The sequence below is a fragment of the Orycteropus afer genome, unplaced genomic scaffold, assembly GCF_000298275.1.
Source record: "Orycteropus afer afer isolate SDZICR_OR568_19922 unplaced genomic scaffold, OryAfe1.0 scaffold00040, whole genome shotgun sequence".
NCBI lineage: Eukaryota > Metazoa > Chordata > Mammalia > Tubulidentata > Orycteropodidae > Orycteropus > Orycteropus afer.
This window is the reverse complement of record NW_006921627.1, coordinates 11,552,991-11,577,114: the sequence shown is the minus strand read 5'-3', so window position 1 is coordinate 11,577,114 and position 24,124 is coordinate 11,552,991. Positions and strand designations below refer to the sequence as shown.

General features: G+C 45.7%; 1 protein-coding gene across 1 annotated transcript in view; it reads left to right on the top strand.

Annotated features, from left to right (window-relative positions):
• SCNN1A (sodium channel epithelial 1 subunit alpha) overlaps window positions 1–23,874 on the top strand; it is a 29,874-nt gene extending 6,000 nt beyond the window's left edge. The window contains exons 2-12 of the mRNA XM_007937196.2: window positions 7,307–7,574; window positions 9,934–10,124; window positions 15,180–15,283; window positions 17,132–17,295; window positions 17,741–17,839; window positions 18,063–18,180; window positions 22,332–22,410; window positions 22,529–22,586; window positions 22,751–22,806; window positions 22,964–23,039; window positions 23,494–23,874. Coding sequence (XP_007935387.1) covers window positions 7,307–7,574; window positions 9,934–10,124; window positions 15,180–15,283; window positions 17,132–17,295; window positions 17,741–17,839; window positions 18,063–18,180; window positions 22,332–22,410; window positions 22,529–22,586; window positions 22,751–22,806; window positions 22,964–23,039; window positions 23,494–23,874 — 1,594 coding nt within the window. The remainder of the gene's footprint in view (window positions 1–7,306; window positions 7,575–9,933; window positions 10,125–15,179; window positions 15,284–17,131; window positions 17,296–17,740; window positions 17,840–18,062; window positions 18,181–22,331; window positions 22,411–22,528; window positions 22,587–22,750; window positions 22,807–22,963; window positions 23,040–23,493) is intronic.
• The last annotated feature ends 250 nt before the right edge of the window (window positions 23,875–24,124 follow it).

Here is a 24,124-nt window from a genome sequence, read left to right as displayed (position 1 = left end):
TCTTAGGGGTTCCACCGCAATAAGCCATGCAATAAGCCTAGTCTTTTTTTTTTTTTTTAATGATTTTGAGTTTTGTTCCACATTTTTCTCCCACTCTATCCAGGACCTTCTATTGTGATCCCTTTAGGAGTGGTTGGTAGTGGTAGCTGGGCACCATCTAGTTCTGATCTCAGGGTCATGGAGGGTGAAGTTGGCATGGTCCATTAGTCCTTTGGACTAATTATTTCTGTGCACCTTTGCTTTTCTTCACTCTTCTTTGCTCCAGATGGGGCGAGATCATTAATTGCAGTTACTTCAACTTTTCCTTGCATGAAATGGTTTCTAGACCTCTTATCATCCTTTCTCTCCATCCTCTTTTGAACAAAAATCATTGGGTTATAAATATCTATTGTTCTTAAAATGTCCGGACTGAGCTCCACATACTGTCTGAGAGCTCAGAACCTGCCTGTGAACACAGTGTAGTGCAGGATGAGTTCACAGGGGCTGTGTGCAGAGGGACTCCATTGTGGTTGTGTGTTCACAATGCCCTGGGACACAAGACTGGATGGGATGAGATGTGGAGGTGAATGGGGCTGGGGAATGGGCCAAATAAAGGGAAATAAAAGCTTCTAGGTAGTTCATGGAGGAAGAAGGGCAATGGAATAGGTCCCTGGCAAGGAGAAAAGAAGAGAAAGTCCTTGTGTTTCCCAGGGTCCTCTCTGCCTGGTGCTCCAGAAACGTTGATTGACAATGCTCTAGTGGGAGCCTCCAGGTGAGTGGGATGAGGAGTGGGTGAGGAGGAAGGGTGATAAGACACAGATGGGAAGAGAGCAGGAGTGTCAACCCCCAAATCTCTCAGCATCTCTGCACCCTGCTAGTCTGTTCTGAACATAGAAGAGGGGGCTAGAGGGGAAATAGCAAGTTACAGGGAAAGGAGGTTTTATTGCTTTATCTCAAGGGCTTCTGAGCTGGAAAGCAGAAGTAGCAGAAAACAGGAGCCATGGAGTCAGACAGACTTGGGTTCAAATCTTGGCTCCAGTACTTCCTTGCTGAGTGAGAGAAGTTGCCTAGTTGATGTGTCTCAGTTTCCTCAATTGTAAAGTGGAAATAGGAAATCCTGTCTGATCGAATTGTGCAAGGGTTCGCTCACCCTCCAACATGGGCATGCCTGCCAGAGCACATGGGAGTAAGAGCAGTGATGACTGCGGTAGAAGAGCCGGACTGCCTTTCTGACACCCCTTTCAGGTATTCTTTATCCCCTCTCTAGTACCTGGTATTCTCTTGCCAGGACCCTCCTGCTTGTAGGACAAGATTTGTTGTCATTAGTACTACAAGGTGTAGAATCATCTTGCAGAAAGCAACTTGGCCTTTGTTCTTGGTGCCTGAGAGCCAGACCACACTTAAGGCTAATGAATGGGGGCTGACCAAATCGAAAGAGACTACCTGGGGGTGCAACACTGACTAATCCTAAGGAGGCATGATCTAATCTCTGATGGCCATGTAGAGGGGCTCATAAGAGCTATGAACCCTGAGGCTTGGATGAACTTCCTTTTTGGTGGCTATGCACAGGAGAATGTAGCTTGTCTCTCTTTGGGACATGGAAGCATCTCATGGGAACTCCTCTCAGACCTCATCCTATGTGTTTCTTCATTTGTATCTTTTTTGGTTATAATAAATGTAAGGGGCCTGAGTGACATAAGTGGTTTGTGATCGGCTGATAACTGAAATGTTGCAGTTTGAATCCAGCCAGGGACTCTGTGGAGGAATAAGCCTGGTGATCTTCCATAAAGACTACAGCCAAGAAAAGCCTATGAAACAGTTCTACTCTGTAACACATGGGGTATCCATGAGTTGGGCTGACTTGACAGCAGCTAACAAGTATGGTGTACTCTCCATGAATTCTGTGAGTCATTCCAGTGAATTAATGAACTGACAGTGGCAATGAGAGCCAACAGGGGCCAATGTCTGCCTATTTGGGAGTCTGAAGGAAGGTGTTCTAACTTGTGAGCTCTGACCTGCCTTCTGGAGGCTAAGGTCAGAGAGAGAGTGTGCCACCTGGGCAGCTGGCAATGAGGATGGAGAAGTGGGGAAGGTGAGGAGGACTGGACCAATTTCTACACGTTGGGAATTAGATTCACACTGATTCTTACCACACAGTTAGTAACAAAGGAGGGATTTGGTGCAATAGTTAAACATTTGCCTGCAAACTGAAAGATTGGTGGTTTGAATCCATGTGGGCAGCACCTCCACAGGAGAAAGACCTGGTGATCTGTTTCTGTGGGACTATGCAAATGTGAGGTGCTTGTGCACACCCAGGAGATTGGATGGCTTGTTAGTAATATAAAGAAGGTACATGGCACCCTTGTAGGGGTGGGACCATGAAAATAAGGTGTATGGAACTCTAACGTGGGGGTTGGTCAGTTTTGCCATCCTCTAGGCTTAAAATGAGCCCTCCCGGAGGCAGAAAAGAAGATCTCATAGGGTCTTCACCCTAGAAGAAGACCCTATGGGGCAGTTCTACTCTGTCACTTGAGGTTACTATGAGTTGAAAACCTAACAACAACAACAACTCCTTGCTTAAACCAAGTGTGTTTTACCCAGTAGTCAGTTTCCTTAGCTCCAGGTATCAAGTAAAAGGTTCCGAGCCTCCTGTTATAGGAATTTCAAGTATCAGGGAGTTAGTGAGAGAGAGATTTCTTTTTTGAGGGGGTGATATGGGCGTACTTCTTTCTGTATTAAGCCAATAGAAAGGAGAGAAGTTGACTTTGGGGAATGAGGGGTTCTGGGTGGAGCCTGACTTCTCCTCTTCTGGAGGCTTGCCACAGGTGTGTGTTTGGGAGCTGGAGGGAGGTAGGAAAGTCAAAGCCTGGAAGACCAAGGTGGGGGCAGAGGCAAGTCATCAGAGGCCTCATCAGAGGAGCTGAATATGATGAGGGGCACTGAGGGGTGAGCCTGGCAAAAAGCAGTATGGGGTTTGATGGGGAATTATGGTGTGGCCAGAGAAGGTGCAAAAAGGGGATATGGTGGTGGCATCCCCTGACCTCTAACTTCATGGGTGTGTGTGTGGAGAGAATCACTATTAGCATCAACAGCCCAAGGCTGATTGCTATGAGGCAGAAGTCAGACATGCCTTCACCCTGCAACCTTTTTATAATTCTGACACCAACTGTCCTTCCCATGGTACTACTTCTCTGCTGGGTTTGAGAGTTCATTGCAATGACCACACAGAACTCACAGACAATACTGAGTATTATGGGGGTTTATTAGGGAAGTAACAGGTTACAATTTAGGGTCAGAAACAACTTGGATATAGCTCTTCAATCAGGACAGCTTCTCAGCTGTGCTGCAAACATGCTTTCCTCTGGCCTTGGCCTCCCCTCTGCCCTGCTCAGGCAAGTGTTACAAAGCTCTTTTAGCTCTGCAGATAGGTGCCCAGAGAGGCACCCTACTCCATGAGCAAGCTTCCTGCCTAAAGGCACTCAGCTTTCTCACTCCATGGGTGGAAAGTCTGCCATTCTATCTCATGCAGGTCTCTTAGTTCTGCTGCCTCTGCTGCCACTATCTCTCTGTCATCTCAGAAAAGTGTTACAGCTCTCTCTCTCTGTCTACTGGGTCAAAGAGGTCCAGCACAGGGATCTTGGGTCCAGAAGACACCCTCCACTCCTAGTGCTTCTTTCTTGATGGTAGTGAGATCCCCTTTTCTGCCTGTGGGATGGCTCATTTTAAGACTAGAGGATGGCAATACTGACCAATTCCCACGTTAGGGTTCCATACACCTTATTTTCAGGGTTCCACCCTCACAAGGATACTATACACCTTATTTATATTACTAACAAGCTATCCAATGCCCTGGGTGTGCCACAAGCACCTTGCACTTGCATAGTCCTACCCATTCATCTGGTGGGAGTTACAAGGACCATGGCTAGAAAGGCCATACCAAGCAACCCACTGTACCACAGAAGGGATAGACAGCTTGGAGCTGGTGATGAGTGTGAAAGAGGTGTAGGAGGCAGAAGAGAGGCAAAGAGGGACTTGAGCAAACTGGGGGGAGGGGGGGGAGAAGTGTGAGAAGGGAGGCCTAGCCAAAGATATAGTAGAAATAACTCCAGCTAAGTTGGGGACTTGGATTCTTCCTACATGACCATGAGAAAGACACTTCACTTTCCTTCCTCAGCTTTAGGATCAGTGTCTTATTGGTATTCTGTGGTCTCTTCATTTTTAATATTTTATCATTTAACTTCCAAGAACCTCACAGGTGGATCTGGTGTTATGTTCATTTTACTGATGAAGAAACCAAGGTTGAGATTCAGAAAGGTTGGGTTACTTATCTAACATTACACAACTAGAAAGCAGTGTGGCTGGAACACCAGGCCCCATATCTGCTGCTCTTTCTGAGCACCATACCCAACCCCAACCAAACCCATTGTCCTGGAGTTGATTCTGACTCATAGTGACCCTATAGGCCAGAGTTGAACAGGCCCATAGGATTTCTAAGGCTGTAAATCTTTATGAGGCAGACTGCCATATCTTTCTCCTATGGAACTGGCTGGTAGAATCCAAACACTAACCTTTTAGTTAGCAGCTGAGCACTTAACCACTGTGCCACCGGGACTCCTTGAGTACCATGAAGCCCTCCTAAGATAGACTAGAAGTAGCAAGGTCAGAATTGGGGGTAGTGTGATGGTTAGAGTGCTTTCTGACCCATTTCCTGGCCCCATAACCATGCCTCAGGTTTTTCACTTGTAGAAAGGAATGATAATAGCAGCTAACAGAGGCTAATAGTACCTAACAGAGTTACATTGAGGATTAAATTAAATAATGGACATTCTAATACCAAAGTACCTTGCTTGTAGTAAATGCTTAATATATGTTTTTTTGTGCTGTCCAGTCAATTCCAACTCATAATGACAACGTAGAACTGGTCTTTATGGGAGCAGATCACCAGGTCTTTTCTCCCTCAGAGAGGCTGGTGGGTTTGAACTACTGACCTTTTGATTAGCAGCTGAGCTCTTAACCATTGCATAACCAGGACTCCTTATTGAATATATACTATTCATCATTGCTTAGGAGCTCTGATAGCATAGTGCCTAAGCACTTGACTGCTAACTAGAAGGCTGGTGGTTCAAACCCACCAGCCACTCCTCGGAAGGAAAGTTGGGCAATCTACTTCTGTAGTGATGACTGCCTTGGAAACCCAAGGAGGGGTCCCTGTGAATTGGGTACAACTCAACGGCACATAAAAACAACAATTCATTATTGCTGTTTTTTAAATTACAAATAATAAACATGTCTCTCAGAATGCCAAGCACACACCTTAGAACTTCTTCCTTGCACCTTTAAAAATGGCTTTTTTATTTTTGTTTTTAGTTCTTTATATTTCAGGATGAGTCCTTTGTTAGATATTTTTTCTTAGTCTGTGGCTTACTTAATCATTTTCTAAATGCTGTCCTAATGACCAGAAATCTTTAATTTCAATGAACTTTTATCAATTTTTTCTTTTATGGTTTATGCTTTTAGAGTTTTGTCCAAGAAATTTTTGCCTACACCAAGATCATGAAGATATCTCCTATGTTTTCTTTTAACGTCTGTCTGATCCTGAGTTTTATGCTAGATCTATGATCCATCTTGAATTAACTTTTATGTATATAGTAAGGTATGGTTAAGTGCTTGGCTGCTAGCTGAAAGGTGAATGGTTTGAACCCACCAGCCACTCCTCAAAAAAAAAAGTTGTGGCAATCTGCTTCTGTAAAGATTTACTGTCATGGATGCCCTGTGGAGCAGTTCTACTCTGCTGTGAGTTAGAATCAAGTGGAAGGCAATGAGTTTAGTAAGGTAGAGGTTGGGGCGGAGGGAAGAGACCAGGAGATGTGCACAGAGGGTTGCTGTTCATTTATATAGCCTCTAAGGAAGGGTAGAGGGAGCGCTGGTGGCATAGTGCCTAAGGCATTTGACTATTAACCAGAAGGCTGGCAGTTCAAGCCCACCAGCCACTCCTTGGCTTAAACAATCTGTTTTTAAAAAAAGAGAGAGAGAGAAAATTATTTTTCCCATCGAATTGAATTGATGGTGTGGTCAAAAATCAGTTGACCATATATGTGTGAGTTTATTTCTGAACTCTATTCTGTTGATCTGTTGTCTATCTGGATGCAAGCACCATGCTGTTTTGATTACTGTGACTTTATAGTAAGTCAAAGTCAGGTAGAGTAAGTCCTCCATTCTGCTCTTCCTTTCCAAAATTGTTCTGGCCATTTTAGAGCCTTTGCATTTCCATTTAAATCTTAAGAGTTAGCCTGTCCATTTCTTCAAAATTGCTGAAATTTTGATGGGGATTATGTTGAAACTAAAGATCAGTTTGGGGAGACAACCTAACGATAGTGAGTCATTTGGTCCATGAACATGTGTATCTTTCTATTTATTTTGGTCTTTGATTTCTTTCAGCAGGGTTTTGTAGTCTTCAATGTAGAAGTCTTGCACATCTTTTGTTAGATTTATTCCTAAGTAGTTGATGTCTATGCTATTTTAAGTGGTATTGGTTTGGTGATTTCATTTTCCAGCTTTTTGTCCACAGTATACAGAATGTTCTCTATTCTGAGATTTTGCTTACTTCACCTCCTAGTTCTAGGTGTTGGTTTTTGGTACATTCTATCTCTAAGGCCTTGCCATTCTGAACTTTCACGGAGATGGCTGTAATGAGGAGAAAGTGAGGATTGTACTAGATAGTATGTAATTTACGATGTTTGTCCCTACTTGAAACTCATTAAACTGAATCTCTGGGGGTGGGGTGGGGAGTGTGGTATCCAGTATTTTTTTTAAAGTTCCTCAGGAGATTTCTAAACATGTAGTTGAGAGCCCCTGATTTGGAAGGTCTCAAGGGCCACCCTTACCTGAGGGGATAAAAGACAAGATGGTCAGCAAACCACGCGTCATTGGGAGAGTCTGGGCCCACGAGAAGGCCCACCCCTCTCCTGCCTTGGGAAAAAGACAAGTTCCGGGTTTCCTTCTAGTCAAAGCCAGTAGGAGGAGAGCGTCACTCCGACAGGCACCTCCCGCTTCTCTTTTTCAATAAACAGGCGACAATAAATGCTGTCTCCGCCGGGGCTCGCTGTCGCCTGCATGTCCTCCCTCAGACACACCTGTTTACACCTCTTCCCCCACCCTCTAAAGATAGTCCTAGGTGCACCTGAGCGAGCGGCCTAGCTTCAGCGCTTCCACCCACACTGCGGGGTGAACTGACTTCACCGGTTTCAGATGAAGAAGGCCCAGAGGGGCCAGGGATTCGCGTGAGGCTGCCCTCTAGTCCGACCCTTTTCCTGTCACCCCCCTCCAGATATCCCGAAATTAAAGAAAAGTTGGAGGAGCTGGACCGCATCACAGAGCAGACACTCTTCGACCTGTATAAATACAACTGCTCTGACATCCTCAGGGCCCATCCTCGCAGCCGCCGCGACCTCCTGGGGACCCTGCCGCATCCCCTGCAGCGCGTGCAGGTGCCGTCCCCACCCTACAAGTCCCGCAATGCCCGCAGCGCATCCTCCAGCGTGCAGGACAACAACCCCCAGGTGGACAGGAGGGACTGGAAGATTGGCTTCCAATTGGTAAGGCCCGCCCCCAGGTGGCTACGCCCACCGACCTACGGGAGAAGCCCCGCCCATTCACCCCTAACCCTACTGGTTTCTCCTTCTCCCAGGACTCCTCTCCCTGTCCTGACCCCGCCTCTGTTGCCTAGTGATATGAAGTAGTGGTGGTGGGGCACCCAGTAGGCTTGCTGGGAATGAATGAATGAATAATAACATTTCTCTGTCCATCGGCTTGTGCGGTCTCCTAGCTGGAGGCCTACATGTAGCGTTTATGAAGCAGGGAGTCATGTCTGCTGTGGAAAATGCACCTTTCAATATTACAGGCATCTTCCCTTCTTTCCCAAGGAACTCTGGTAGCATAGTGCCTAAGGCATCTGAGTGCTAATCAGAAGATTGGTGGTTCAAACCCACCAGCCACTCCGCTGAAGCAAGACTGGGCAATCTACTTCCGTAAGGATTTTACCACCTCGGAAATGCAATGGGGTCGCTATGAGTCAGAATCCACTCGAGGGCAGTGGGTTTGGATTTGGTTTTGGTTTTGGTTTTGGTCTCTTCTTTCCCACCCCACTCCCTTCCATCATACTCAGGTACCTCGTGTGTGGTGAGGAGCTAAGGCTCTGAGGGTCTAAAATGAGAATAAGGAGACAGTAAAGAAGATGAAAAAAAACCAAAAAAGTCCCTGGGTTAGGAAAGTCTGAATTAATGATAATTTGTACACCCTTTAATGTTAGGGAGCTCTGGTAGCATAGTGCCTAAGGCACTTGACTGCTAACCAGAAGGCTGGCCGTTCAAACCCACCAGCCACTCCTCGGAAGGAAGGTTGAGCAATCTACTTCCCTAGCGATACTGCCTCGGAAACCCAAGGAGGGGTCACTATGAGTGGGGTCCTACTCCACAGCACATAACAACAACTTTAATGTTATGTAAATTTGTCCTCACTCTGAAATGATTGAACCAACCCCTAATTGCAACAAATTCTTTATCACAATCATCTTCACTTACTGCAGGTGCAGCTTTTAAATCATTGAAAAGTCTTGGAGCCTTTTTCTTGCACTAAAACCAAAAAAACCAAACCCACTACCATTGGGTGGATTCCGACTTATAGTGGCCCTTTTTCGGACAGAGTAGAACTGCCTCATAGAGTTTCCAAGGCTGTAAATCTTCACGGAAGTGGACTGCCTCATCTTTCTCCCAGTGGGCAGCTGGTGACCAAATTTTGGTTAGCAGCCCAATGCTTTAACTACTGTTTCTTGCACTAAACCAAACCCAACCCACTGCCATCAAGTAATTCTGACTCATAGCAACCCCATAGAGCAGAGTAGGACTGCCCCCATAGGGTTTCCAATGCTATAAATCTTTATGGAAGCAGACTGCCTCATCTTTCTCGCATAGAGCAGCTGGTGGGTTTGAACTACTGACTTTTTGGTTAACAGCCCGATGCTTTAACCACAGCACCACCAGAGCTCCTTTTCTTGCACTAAAGTAAGGCTAAATAAGAACCATATGCACCTGTTTACAAATTTGATTTAAAGATACGTTTAGGAATGGATCTTGTTTGTAACCCCAGATTACCTGTGAAAAAATACAACAGAGAATAAGAGAAGAAATGGGAGAGGAGCAGAGGGAATGAGAAAAGGATGCTCCCTTTAGTAAGAGTGGGTCATTCTACCAGGAAACCTGGGTTCTAGTCCCAGCTCCTGCTGCTGGGACAAACTCAGTCTTCCCATCAGTGAAGTGTGGGGAAGATTCCTTACCCCACCCTTCCTTCCAAAGCAAACTCACTGCCATGGAGTTGGATCTGACTCCTAGCGACCCCTCCTTGGGTTTCTGAGGCGATATTTCTACGGAAGTAGATTGCCCAACCTTCCTTCCAAGGAATAGCTGGTGGGCTTGAACTTCCAGCCTTCTGATTAATAGTCAAATGCCTTAGGCACTACGCCACCAGAGCTCCCTCTACCCTTCCTTAGAGGCTATATAAATGAACAGCAACCCTCTGTGCACATCTCCTGGTCTCCTCCCTCCGCCCCAAAACCAAACTAGTTACCACTGAGTCTGTTTTGACATGGTACCCTATGTGTTTCAGAGTAGAACTGGGATCCATACAGTTTTCAAGACTGTGACCTTTGGAAACAGATCACCAAACCTTTCTTTCAGTTGCCTCTGGGGTGGGTTCCAACCAGCAACCTTTAGTAGCTGAACGCTTAACCATTTGTGCCACCCAAGGACTCCTTCCTTTGCCCAATCACTCCCCACCACTGGCTCCTCACCCCTTTCCAGCAGTCCTCAGGACCCTAGACCTGTCATTCCTCGACCATGGCCTTGCCCTGCTGCCTGTCTTGTGCTGCTGGCCCTCTTACCCTCTGATTTCTACGTCCAGTGCAACAAGAACAAATCGGACTGCTTCTACCAGACATACTCCTCAGGGGTGGACGCAGTGAGGGAGTGGTACCGGTTCCACTACATCAACATTCTGTCGCGTCTGCCTAACGGCTCACCATCCCTGGAGGAGGACACACCAGACAACTTCATCTTTGCCTGCCGCTTCAACCAGAACTCCTGCAGCCAGGCGTGAGTCCTTCCTGCCTGGCTCTGTGCTCCTGATAGAGCCCCTTTTCCTGGGCCAGCCTGGGTGAGACCCAGAAAATGCTTGTTGATTAAATAAGTGCCTACCAGCAGGGAAAGGGGAAGGCTTGATCTTAGGCCCATGCTTCTGCCCCAAGGGATCACCCTGCAGATTTTGCCTCTCCCTGCTCTGCTGGGATAGTTCCATATGGATGCTCTGGGAAACTTGGGCCTTGAGTTCCGCTTGGAGAAACCAAGGGCTAGAAGCCTGGTTGTCTCTATCTTTCTGAGGCCTCTTTTTCACTAGCATCAAAACTCAAAAGGGCCTGGTCCTATACTTTCCTCTCTCAGATGACATGGGCAGTAGTGGTGTGATGGAAAAATAACCCTGGATTTAGGGACCACATCTGAATTCCAGCTCTGGCTGTGTTCCTTCCTTGCCAGCTAACTTTGAACATTTCACATCACTCCTCAGAGCCTCAGTTTCTTTGTTTATAAAATGGGGTTGGGGGAGAGATTAATTTAATATTCATTCAACAAATATTTTTTAATGTCAAGGTTATGTGCCAGTCACTGCTCTCAGTACTTGAGGTACATCAAAGGAAAAAAAAAAAAAAAATCCTTGCCCTCCTGGCACTTTGGCTCAAGTGATGAAGATGATAACAGCCGCCTCAAGAGTTATACCAACTGCATAGATAACAAATGGGAGAGCTCTTTGTAAGCTACAAAGTGCTTTCAGTCTCATTATTCTTGTATTCGAAGAGGTGAAGTGACTTGTCCAAGGTCACAGGCAGCCCCAGCTAAGAATTCTTCCCACGCTCTTGTAATGCCTATCAGTCATTCTCTTTGTTACCACTCCTTGTCATAATATCCTCGCAGAGAAGTCACAGCACCTGCCAGCTCTCGAGGGCTGGGAGAGGCTAAGAGCGAAGGAGGTCCTTCTGTAGACTATGGCCCCTCCTAGCCTACCTTCCTCTCCTATTTCTGTTCCTCACTTCATGGGGGTCTCTGCTTGCCCGAGGACGGGTCCTGAGGAAGCACTCCACTCTGCAGGGAACCTTCCTCTCCTATGTCACTAGAAAATGGCAGCAGGGCCAGGTGTCAACTGCTTCTGCCCCTACTCCTTACCCCTTGCACTCACTCTGCCCAGCACAGGATTTTGTTCCCGTCTCCAGTCTTTGTGTTTGTTTTGAAGACAGAAGCTGGCAGCTGGGAAATGTGGCAGTAGCAGCACCTGAGCCTGGGTCAGCCCACACCTGCCACTTGAGTGGCTCTAACTGTCACCTTCCTGCCTTCCCATCTGCAGTTTTCATCCTGGTCCTCTGACTCTACCTTCCATCTGCTGCCATTCTCATCATTAACGGAAAGTCCATGTACTTCATCTTTGTCTCGGCACTTAGGTCACCTTAGCTCTGCACTTCATTATTTCTCACCTAGATTATTGTAATCACCTCCCAATTTGTCTTCTTGTCTCTAAATTCTTCCTTCACTCTGCAACCACAGGTGGCTTTATACTTCACTGTTCTGAATCAGTTGGAATCAGAATCCTTCACTCTCTCATGGCTGTCAGAATCAAAGTGAAGCTCTTTAGCATGATTTTCTTATTCCACCTTCACGTCCTACACCCTTTTCCCCTCTCTCTATAATTTTTTTAAATATATACTTTATTTTCTTGTTGTTGTTGTTGAAAATACACACAGCAGAACATATACCGATTCAGTAGTTTCTACGTGTACAGTTCAGTGGCATCGATTATATTCCTTGAGTGTGCAACCATTCTCACCCTCCTTTTCTAAATTGTTCCTGCCCCTTAAGTGTCCTATCTAACCTTTCCAGTTGCTGTTGTCAATCTCAACCTATACAGATAGATCTTAAAAGAGCACAACGCTCAAAGCAGATATTCTTTATTAGTTAAGCTGAACTGTTCTTTGGATTAAAGAACACTTCAGGGAATATTTTTGGTTTAAATATAATCCTTTTTTTTTTTAAATAGCTTTATTGAGATATAATTCTCATAGCATAAAACTCACCCTTTTAATCTATATAACTCAGTGGCATAACTACCATCTAATTTTAGAATATTTTTATCACTCCCAAAAAGAAACCTGTACCAACTAACAAGGAGCTCTGGTGGCACAGTGCCTAAGGCATTTGACTGCTAAACAGAAGGTTGATGGTTCAAACCCAGCAGCCATTCTGTGGAAGGAAAATGAGCCAATCTACTTTCATAAAGATTACCACCTTGGAAACCCAATGGGGGTCACTATGAGTCAGAATCGACTCTATGGCAGTGTTTTTTTTTTTTTTTTTAATAGCAATTCACAGTAACTCCTCATTCCCCCTCTCCCAGCCATGGAAACTACCAACTAGATCTCTATGGATTTGCCTGTTCTGGACATTTCATATAAATGGAATCATATAATATGTGGCCCTTGGTGGCTGACTTCTTTCATTTATCATTGTGTTTTCAAGATCCATCTATGCCATAGCACGTATCAGAACTTCATTCCTTTTTATGGCCAAATTTCATTATATAAATATACTATGTTTTGTTTATCTCTTCATGAGTTGATAGATGTTTGGATTGTTTCTACTTTTTGGTTATTATGAATAATGTTGCTGTAGACATTCATGTACAAGTTTTTGTGTGGATATGTTTTTTTAGTTCTCTTGAGTATATACATCTGAGTGGAATCATTGGTGGTACAACAGTTAAGCACATGGCCGCTAACAGAAATTTGGTGATTCGAACCCACCCAGCAGCTTCTCCACTGGAGAAAGATCTGGTGATCCACTCTTGTAAAGGTTATAACCTAGAAAACCTATGGGGCAGTTTTACTCTGTCACATGCTATCACTATGAGTTGAAATCGACACACCTAAAAGACATGGTGACTCTTACGTTTATTCACTTCAGGAACTGCCAAACTGTTTTCCAAAGTGGTTGCACTAATTTATAATCACAACAGCAATACATGAGTATTCCAATTTCTCTACATTCTCCCTAACATCTGTTATTGTCTGTCCTTTTAATTTTATACATTCTGTTTCCCTATAATCTTAATAGTAAATTTACATAGTGCTTACTATTTACTAAGGAGCTCTGGTAGCACAGTGCCTAAGGCATCTGACTGCTAACCAGAAGGTTAGTGGTTCAAACCCACCAGCCACTCTGTGGAAGCAAGACTGGGCAATCTACTTCTGTAAAGATTACTGCCTTGGAAACCCAATGGGGGCTGCTATGAATCGGAATCAACTCGATGGCAGTGGTTTTTTTTGGTTTTTATTATTTACTAGGTACCATTCTAAGCATAATTTAAATCTCACAATACTCCTATGAGGTAGGTACTTTTATTATCCCCATTTTACAGATGAGGAAACTGAGGCCCTGAGAGATTAAGTAATTTATTTGGCCCCACAGCTAATACTTGTTAAAGTCGGGATTCAGATAATAAGTAATTTAGTTCCAGAATCTGTGCTCTTAACCATTGCATTATAATGCTTCTCGTAGACAATGATATTAATATGCTTAATGTATATCTCTTTGTGTGTGTTTTTGAGGGAAAAAAAGACCCTTACTTTTTTTCCACTAAGCTCTATGATTTTAAAATCTACCCATACTGTTCCATCTAATCTGTTGCTTCCAGTGGCCAAATATTGTCCATGATGTTCACTCCTCTGTTCTCCCAGGGAGCGGGGCTGTCAGTCCCTTCAGCTCTGGTCTCTGCTCACTCTTAGCCTTTTCTTCAGTTACTCCTTGAACCCAGCCTGTGCTCTGGCAGTGCTGACGTCCTAGCACTTCCTAGAATGTGCCACTGTTTCAGCTAATAGGAATAAGAACAACAACAAAAGTAATAGCTAGTGCTTATTCTATGCGTTTGTTCTTCAAGGCCAGATCATCTTGTTCCAATCTCCTCATTTTACAGATGAGGAGAATGAGTTTAGAAAAAGTGATTTGTTCAACTTTATACAGCTAGAACTCAGCTTCCTCACTCCTTATCTCTGCCAGCCCTCTCTTCCTTCCTACTCTCTCTTCATTCCTCCCTGCCTGTCACAGACTAAAGCCTCATCTCCTTCTCCCTTGCTCCCATCACCAGCGCCAAGATGGCAGGGTAGTTAGAACACAGATCTCCTCTACCCCCTTTGCAGGCTCTTGCTACAACCCCCTACAGCCTCTCTATTCTAGAACCTATGATTTGCTGCCAAATTCTATCCCTCTTGCACCTATGTTGCTGCTATGATTCCTTTTCCTCCCTTTTCAAACTTGTCACAGCCCAGTTTAGGCTCTACAGTTTGAGACTTGCTGAAGAAGGAGGCCTAAGGAGGACACTTGGCCTCATTCTTGCCCAGGGATCTGATCTTTTTTCAGCTCCATGCTCTCCATTGGTCTCATTCTTTCCTCTAACCCTGTTCTCTTCCTCTCTCCATTTCATTTATTCACTTAATAAATATTTATTAACTATCTCCTATATAGGAGCTCTGGTAGCATAGTGCCTAAGGCATTTGACTACTAACCAGAAGGCTGGTGGTTCGAACCCACCAGCCACTCCTCGGAAGGAAAGCTGGGCAATTTACTTCTGTATAGCAAGGAGCAAGCTGTGGTACTGTCCTCAAGGGACTCACAATCCAATTGGGTACCCAAGCTTTAGGCATGTGAGAAGTTACTGCAATAGTTTTCATAATGCAAAATAGCAACACAAGAGAAGCCACGAGACAGCACGTAAGTGAGGCTGGGTAGTCTGATGGGAAGAGCACTGGGCTAGAAGGTACATGACCTGGGCTTGAGTCACAGGTTTATCATCACTGACTGTGTCCTTTGGCCAGCTACTTGACCTCGCTGAACCTTAGCTTCCTCTTCTGTGATGTAGGAATGGTACCTTCACAGGTTGTTGGGAGGAACAACTGAAGAGCTTATGTAAAGCTATCTGATGAGAAAACAGATGGCTCTGAAAGCCATATGTGCAGCGGAGTTTGAGGAAGTGGAGATTTTCCTCTGCCTCACCTCCCTGTTCCCTCTGACCCCCTACACTTCCTGTGACTCTACTCTTTCTCTTCTGATAAGGAATTATTCTCGCTTCTACCACCTCATGTATGGGAACTGCTACACTTTCAATCACAAGAACAATTCCAACCTCTGGATGTCTTCTCTGCCTGGGATCAACAATGGTGAGCACTTCCCCCTTCCCTCAATCCCAGGCCCTTCCCACCAGCCAGCCTACATTCACTGGCCTTGAGCTCACATCCAACTGGGGAATATAGAGCCTATGGCAATTAGTTTTAAATTGCTGAAGGATCTTACAGCTGGGGATGGAAACAGTGTTGACTAATAGAAACTGCTCATTGGTTCCCCCTTTCAAATGGTTCCCAGGGCATGTGCCATACCTGCCATACCTTAGATATACCTCTGCTCACATCCCTGTAAGTGGAGATGCTGTGTGCCTTCTGGGCCTCACACCACATGTCCACCTCTCTCCTGAAAGGAGTCCTCTCTGTTCATTCTCCCCTTTGGGCACTGCATGGTCCATTCCAGGTATAAAAGAAATCCTGTCCCAGGCCTTCCTGCTTACCTCCATACTCCAGCTGTGTTCTTGTATGCTATAGAGTAGATTCTGATTCATAGCAAGCAACCCTATAGGACAGAACTGTTATGGATTGAAGTAAAATCTATATGGATTTATCCATATGGATTTAGTCTATATCTATATGAAGTAAAATCCATATAGAGTAGAACTGTTATGGATTGAATTGTGTCTCCCCAGAATAAGTGTTGTAATCTAACCTCTATGCCTGTGGTTATCCTCCCATTTAGTAATGGATTCTTTATTATGTTAATGAGACAGGATTACTATAGGGTGTATTTTGAATCAATATCTCTTGAGATATAAAAGAGGTGAAATAAGTGAGTACAGCAGAGATGGGGGAAGAGAGATGCCAAGCCCCGTAAAGATCTCCCAGGAGCAGAAGCTCAGAAGAGGCAAAGATCTTCCTCCAGAGCTGACAAAGAAAGAAAGCCTCCCCCTAGAACCGGCACTTGAATTTGGATTTCTAGCTGCCTAAACTGTGAGGAAAGGGGCTCTGGTGGTATAGTGGGTAAAGCATTCAGCTGCTAACCCCAAAGTCTGCAGTTCAAACCCACCAGCTACTCTATGGGAGAAAGATGAGGCAATCTACTTCCATAAAGATTGAAAGTCTTGGAAACCCAATGGGGGTCACTAAGAGTTGGAATTGACTTGATGGCAGTGGATTATTTATTTATTTATTTGAAAACTGTGAGGAAATAAATTTGTTAAAGCCACTTATTTGTGTGGTATTTCTGTTGTAGCAGCATTAGATAACTAAGCCATGTCCCATAGGGTTCCTCAGGCTGTAATCTTTATGGAAGGAGCCCTGGTGGAGTAGTGGTCAAGTGCTCAGCTGCTAACCAAAAGGTTGGTAATGTGAACCCACCAGCCACTCTGTAGGAGGAAGATGTGACAGTCTACATCCATACAAATTATAGCCTTGGAAACTGTATGGGGCAATTCTACTTTGTCCTCTAGGGTCTCTATGAGTCAGAATCAACATGACGGCAATGGGTTTGGTGGTTGGTGGAAGCAGATTGCAAGGTCTTTTCTCTAGTGGAGTGGCTGGTGGTTTTGAACTGTTGACCTTTAGGTTAGCAGCCAAATGCTTTAATCATTGTACCACCAGCCCTTCTTTGACTCCAGCTCAAAAACAAAACAAAACAGAACAAAAACCCTAAACTCACTGCCATCAATTTGATTCCAACTCATAGCTGTACATCCTTATGGAAGCGGACTGCCCCATTTTTCTTCTGTGGAGCAGCTGGTGGATTTGAACCACCAACCTTTTGGTTAGCAGCCAAATGCCTTAACCACTATATCACCTGCCGGGGTGCCAAATCCATTTGTAGGTCTTTCTGGCCTTGATCTCCTAGAGACCAGGCCAGGTAGATGAGTTGGTATCCATCTCCACATTCTTTCTTTCTCTCTCCCCACCCCCTTATGTCACCAGGCCTGTCCCTGGTGCTGCGCACAGAGCAGAATGACTTCATCCCGCTGCTGTCCACGGTGACGGGGGCCAGGGTCATGGTGCACGGGCAGAATGAGCCTGCCTTCATGGATGATGGTGGCTTTAATTTGAGGCCTGGTGTGGAGACCTCCATCAGCATGAAGAAGGCAAGGAGGCTGACTGGGAGACCTGGGCAGAGAGCTCTAAACTAGAAAGGGTCTGAGAAGATGAACTTGGCAGCCAGAGACTGTGGAGGGAGGTCATGTAGGGTGGGGATTGAGCTTATGGAGGTCTTCAGAAGCAGAAATGAGGGACAAGGAGTCTGGCAGAGTGGACATTGGGAGGTAGGGACCTGGGGAGTGGGCTTTGGGTGGGAAGGTGCTGAGAAAGGGATCAGGGGATACTTAAGAATGGCTCTCTGGGCTCAGTGTCCTTGGAAGTGGCGCTGGGATGGACATTGGGGGCTACTGGGGACACATATTTCGAGATGGTGACCTAATAGAAGAGGCTGGAAGGGTGTGAGATACCCCTGAGGCTGAGGGAAGACAGGATCCAGGTAGTGGCCTGGGCCACTTGCTCTGACTTCTGACCTCTTGGTGTGGGGTTTCACAGGAAACTCTGGACAGACTTGGGGGCAACTATGGCGACTGCACTGAGAATGGCAGCGATATCCCCGTCAAGAACCTTTACTTTTCCAAGTACACTCAGCAGGTGAGGCCCTACATGCCAGTCAGTCAAGGCTGCAGAGTGTTTATTTTGCGGGCAAGGGGGTTGAAGGTGTGGCCTGGTAGGGAAGTTTGTGGAAAGAGGGCTGGAGGTGCAGCGCAGGGAATTTTTGTCATTTCCTGCACTTTTCCATCTGGGCTGTGCAGAGTGAATGCGGACGGTCCATCAGGTCTGAACCTCCTTTCCTCTTCATTCTCTTCTTTTCCAGGTGTGTATTCACTCCTGCTTCCAGGAGAACATGATCAAGGAATGTGGCTGTGCCTATATCTCCTATCCAAAGCCCCAGGATGTGGAGTTTTGTGACTACTGGAAGCATAACTCCTGGGGTGAGACTCCTGGGAGCCCCTTGTCCCTCCCCGTGTGACCCCAGAACTTTCCCATCAGCTCTCTCCTTTCTCTGTGGGGGTAGCCTCTGACTCCCAGCAGCCCTGATGAATTCTTCCTCTTCTGCCTGTTTTTCAGCCCTTAGTCTCTGTCTCTGTTTTCCTCTTACTCCCTCTGTTCCTCCCTCACAGTTTCTCTGTCTCTGTTTTGGCTTCTGTGTGTTTGTCAAGGAATTGCCCGTTTAAAAATAATCTGCAGCATAAGGAAGGAAGAGCACGTGAAGGAAATCTTGAGCCGGAAGGGGCAGTCATCCCAGTGGTTCCTTACTCTGCCCACTGAGGTTTCAGCCCATGCTCTGCTCTGTCAACCGTGCCCCCAGCTCACCCCTTGGGCTGCTTAGCAGGAATGTTTTTTGCTTACACCTTACTCAGCCTCTAGGATGCTGGTCTCCAAACTGGAGTGCTGGGGAGGTGGGGTGGGGGAGGGGCACACAAGCTACTCACTGAGGTGCAGGAAGAAAATATTAGAAGTTACATGTATTGATGTCCTTCCTTAATGTTTTCTATATTATATATGTTTTACAATGTACCTATGTATACATTGGGAGCTCTGGTAGCATAGTGGCTAAGACACTTGCCTGCTAACCAGATGGCTGGCGGTTCAAACCCACCAGCCACTCCTCGGAAGGAAGGTTGGGCAATCCTACTTCCGTAGTGATACTGCCTCGGAAACCCAAGGAGGGGTCGCTATGAGTCGGGGCCGACTCGACGGCACATAACAACAACAACAACAACAATGTATACATTTAATAGTACAGGTATGTAATTTATAAATCAAATACATATTGGAGGTGCTTGTTTAAAAATTTCTTACTCGTAGGAGGACACAATCAAAAAAATAATTGTGAGCACTGGAATCTCCTCCTCATCTTGGACTAGGGGTGACAAATTACTTTCTCTTTCTACTTCAGCAGAGTTATTCAGCAGAGAAGCTGTGTACTAGGAAACAGAGAGCAAATCCCAAACAAGAAAATATATCAGCTCGGGAATTTGCATTCCTGGTGCACATGCTCTTATCTAGCCAGAGTTGGCCTTGGCTGGCAAAGCTGACCAGGCCGCCCATGGTTCCTTCTCCCTGCGCTCCCCTGGGCATTGCCCTCCCACTGGGTGAGTGATAGTAGGTAGGCCAGTTGCCAATGCCGGGGGAGATAGCGCCTTCACACTCCTCAGGAAACATGGCCACGGACACTGCAGACATGGAGGCATCTATCTCCCTTCTTGAAGGACTGTTTCACCCCAGAGTTTAGTGAACTTCCCCATCCTGGTTGTCTGTTTATCTTTCACTCAGCCTCATTTCTTCCCTGGGTCTGCACAGCCCCTATTAGCTCCCCCTGCTTGTATTTCCTGTCTCCTGCTGTCTCCCATTTCTTGTCTCTCTGAACTTAGAGGAGCCTAGCACATTGAAACTGGAGAGAATGCAGAGGGATCCGTGCAGGAGATCCTAGATAGAGTGGGAGAATAATGTGGAATAAAACTCAAAATCATGAGAAAAGACCAAGTTTGCTGGTGTGATAGAGCCTGGGGAGACCCCTGAGACTATAGCCCCTAGTTACCCTTCAGGTCTGAAATTGAACTCACTTCTGTGGATTCCAGCCAAACAATAGACAGGTAAATGGGGTAAACATTTACATCAGGTGGGTACACTCCTTGGAGTGATCAATCTATCAGTCATGGGAGAACAGAAGGGCAGTGTTTGCACAGCTAGTGTGGGGGGGCAGCAGTGCATGGGAGGGAAGGACACAGGGAAGAAGTAACTATGGGGGAAGAAGTGGGAAGAGAGCTGCTACATTATGGGGGATTGAAGTCAATGACATGAAACAAAATTTGCTCTGTAAACTTTCACCAAAATCAGAATAAAAATTTAAGGTAAAAAAAAAAAAAAAAGAACTGGAGGGAAATTCAGAGGCCATCTCTGCTCATCTTCTCCTTTCACAGATGAGCAAACTGAGGCCCAGAGGGAGGACGTGACACGTCCCAGGACATGCAGAGCTGGGACTCCTAGCCCACTACCTCCCAAACATTGTTTCTAGGTTGTTGAGAGTTTGAAAAAGATCTGTGAGAGAAAAATAACACTATTGATTGCTGGGAAGTTGTGAGGACTGGGTGTTATAGGGATTGTGTCAGAAAATGGGTCCGCCATACTGGGGGAGATATAAGAGGGAAGTCTGAGTGACTAAAAGTAGCAAGAATGATGAAATAATCTTACTTCCAAACCAAAACCAAACTCACTACCATTGAATCAATTGTGACTCATAGAAACCCTCATTGGGTTTCCAAGGCTGTAAATCTTTAGGGAAGCAGACTGCCTCATTTGTCTTCTTCAGAGCATCTGGTGGGTTTGAACCATTGACCTTTTGGTTAGCAGCTGAATGCTTTAACCACTGTAGCACCAGACCTCCTTATAATGTTACTTAGAACTTGGTAAATGGGGATGGTGGCATCCATAATCTCATTATTACTTTCCCCCCTTTTGTCTATGTTTCCATTTGTTTTGGTAAGTACCTTATAGAAAGTTGAAAGGGAGGATGTATGTTTTACTTCATGGGAACCTGCCACACCTTTTCTGAAGAGATTGTGCCATTTTACAATCCCACCAGCACCATATGAGTTCTATATCAATTCTCATCAAAATTGGTGTTGTCAGTTTTTTTTGTTTATGCCACTTTAGTAGGTGTGCAGTGATATCTCATTGAGGTTTTTCTTTAAGTTGTGGTAGAATGTGTATAATAAAACATTTGCCATTTCAACCATGTTTACATGTACAATTCAGTAACATTAATTATGTTCAGGAGCTCTGGTAGCATAGAGGAGCTGTGGTAGCATAGTGCCTAAAGTGTTTGACTGCTAACCAGAAGGCTGGCAGTTCAAACTCACCAGCCACTCCTCGGAAGGCAGGTTGGGCAAACTACTACCATAGTGATACCACCTCGGAAACCCAAGGAGGGTTTGCTGTGAGTTGGGTTTGACTTGACAGCAGTGGGTAATTATGTTCACTGGGTTGTGTTACCATCACTACTGTCCATTTCCAAATTTTTTCATCACGCTTACAGAAACTCAGTGCCCATTAAGCAATATATTCTTTTTTATGATAACAGTTTTGTTGAAATATAATTCATGTACCATACAATCCACCCATTTAAAGTGTACGATTCAGTGGTTCATTAGTATATTCTCAGAGTTGTGCAACCATCACCACAATCAATTTTACAACATTTTCATCATCCCGAAAAGAAACCCTATACCCATTAGTCTCTCCCCAGTCCTTCTACCCTACCCATCACTCCCTTCAGACTCTGGGACCCATTAATCTACTTCGTGTTTCTATGGATTTGTCTGTTCTGAATATTTCATATAAATGGGATCATACAATGTGTGATCCTTTGTGGCTGGCTTCTTTCACTTAGCACAGTATTTTCAAGGTTCATCCATGTTGTAGCATGTGTCAGTACTTCGTTCTTTTTTATGGCTAAATAACATTTTATTTAGCTATCTATCCATTATTGGAATTTGGGTTGGTGCCACTTTTTGGTTATTATGAATAGTGCTGCTATAAAAGTTTGTACAAGTTTCTATGTGGGTATATATTTTCAATTCTTTTATATACTTAGGAGTGGAATTTCTGGGTCATAGGGTAACTCTATGTTTAACCTTTTTAGGAACTGCCAGCCTATTTTCCAAAGTGGCTGCTATACCCTTTTATATTCCCACCAGCACTATATGAGGGTTCCAATTTCTCTACATTTTTGCCAACACTTGTTATTGCCTTTTTGATAATAGCCATCCTAGTGGGTGTGAAGTGGATCTCTGTGGTTTAATCCCATTATTCTTATACCACAATTATTCCCATTTTCCTGTTTAAATTTTTGTCCATATCCTACACAGCTTTACATAGATGCATTTTGTTTTTGTTTTTTCCATCTTAGCTTAATTTCTTATATGTGTTTTGATGCTGCACAAATGCTCATGAGGATCATTGTAATGCTATATGATGCTCTTGTGAAGTGAATGTCCAGGGATCTTTAAGATAAGAGGAGACCTCTTGTGTGTAGAGTGGAGAAGGTTGTGGTGTCTGAGGCACCTCTCTGCACCCACAGGCTACTGCTACTATAAGCTGCAGGTTGCCTTTTCCATGGATAGCCTGGGCTGTTTCACCAAATGCCGGAAGCCATGCAGGTGAGTGTCCTTTCCCCCAGGTCACAGGTTGGGCAGCTGGCTGCTTGGCTGGGCAGAGTTAGATGTTTGAATGGGAAAGCCCTACCTTGCATCATTGAGCACCTTTCTCCCTCTCCAGTGTGACCAGCTACCAACTCTCTGCTGGTTACTCACGGTGGCCCTCAGTGACATCCCAGGTAAAGTGGGAAAGAGAGGGATATGAGAATGTGTGTGAGTGTGTGTATGGAATGCTGTGGACTTCTCCGGTCATATGTGTATGGGCTATGTTTGACCTAACTCCCCAACCCTGTAAGTTAAAGAGTATAGGGGTGACCCCACTGATGCCCCCATTCTTTTCTAGGACTGGGTCTACCAGATGCTATCCAGACAGAACAATTACACCATCAACAACAAAAGGTCAGTCCTAGCCTGGTCCCAACCTTGGAAAGGAATCCTTGGGAGGGAATAGATCAAGGAGCAATTAATTAATACACTCAATTAGAGGAGGGTGTTTGTAATCATCTGAGAAGTTAATCCTCTGTCATTTTTTCCCACTTTCTCCTCAACTCCAAAGAAATGGAGTTGCCAAACTTAACATCTTCTTCAAGGAGCTGAACTACAAAACCAATTCTGAGTCTCCGTCTGTCACGGTATGTCCTGCCTCATTGAGCCTGTGATTCTTTTGGGGGTTTGAACAGGATGTCAGAGAAAATGAGGTTTGCTTCTGCGGGACAAGAAGCATTTGGGCCTCTAAGATAGGGCACCAAGGAAAAGGGGTAAGGAGTAGAGAGTGAGGTTGAGAGGGTTGGAAGAAGGAGAGCTCAGGCTGGGTGGGTGAGGTTTCTGGAGTGGTGGGAGGGACAGGGATGCCAGATGACTAGAAGGCCCTTGAGACATGGCTCAATTTCAGCTGCCTTGGACTCTGGCCCAGTAATCAGAAGCTGTGTGCTCCCAAGGAGGAAGAGCAGAAGCCAGGGGGCCACTGAGAGACAGAGTAGGGCGGACAGAGTCCCAGGGATAAAGGACAACGTCTCCGTTGGGGATAGGGGCTGGGGAGTGCACAGCTGCTCTGCCCCAGCAGTCAGTGTGGCTCTCCCCCCACAGATGGTCACTCTCCTGTCTACCTTAGGCAGCCAGTGGAGCCTGTGGTTTGGCTCTTCTGTGCTGTCTGTGGTGGAGATGGCTGAGCTCATCTTTGACCTCCTGGTCATCACATTCCTTATGCTGCTCCGGAGGTTCCGAAGCCGATACTGGTCTCCAGGAAGAGGAAGTAGGGGTGCCCAGGAGGTGGCGTCCACTCCAGCGTCCTCTCTTCCCTCCCGCTTCTGTCCCCACCCTACATCCCCCTCCCCGTCTCAGCCTGGCCCTACTGCCTCCCCAGCCTTGACAGCCCCTCCACCTGCCTATGCCACTCTAGGCCCCCGCCCATCTCCCTTAGGCTCAGCAGAGCCCAACTCCTTTGCCTGTATGTCAGAGGAGCCCTGAGGGAGCAGGACAGCGGCGGCCACAGGCAGATGCTTCCCTTGGTGGGAGGGAGCCAGCCTTGGTAGGACAAAGGGGTGTGTGGGGCTTCCTTTCAGAGCTGCCCTAATGCCTTTGGTGTGGGTGAGGAAAGCAGGATGGGTAAGGAGCTCAGGAAGTTGCCCTAGAGAACAGGGTTCAATGAAGTGGCCCAGGATTGCCCCAGCTCTTGCCCTGTTCCCCTGTCCCTGCCTCTAGAGCACTTTGATTTCCC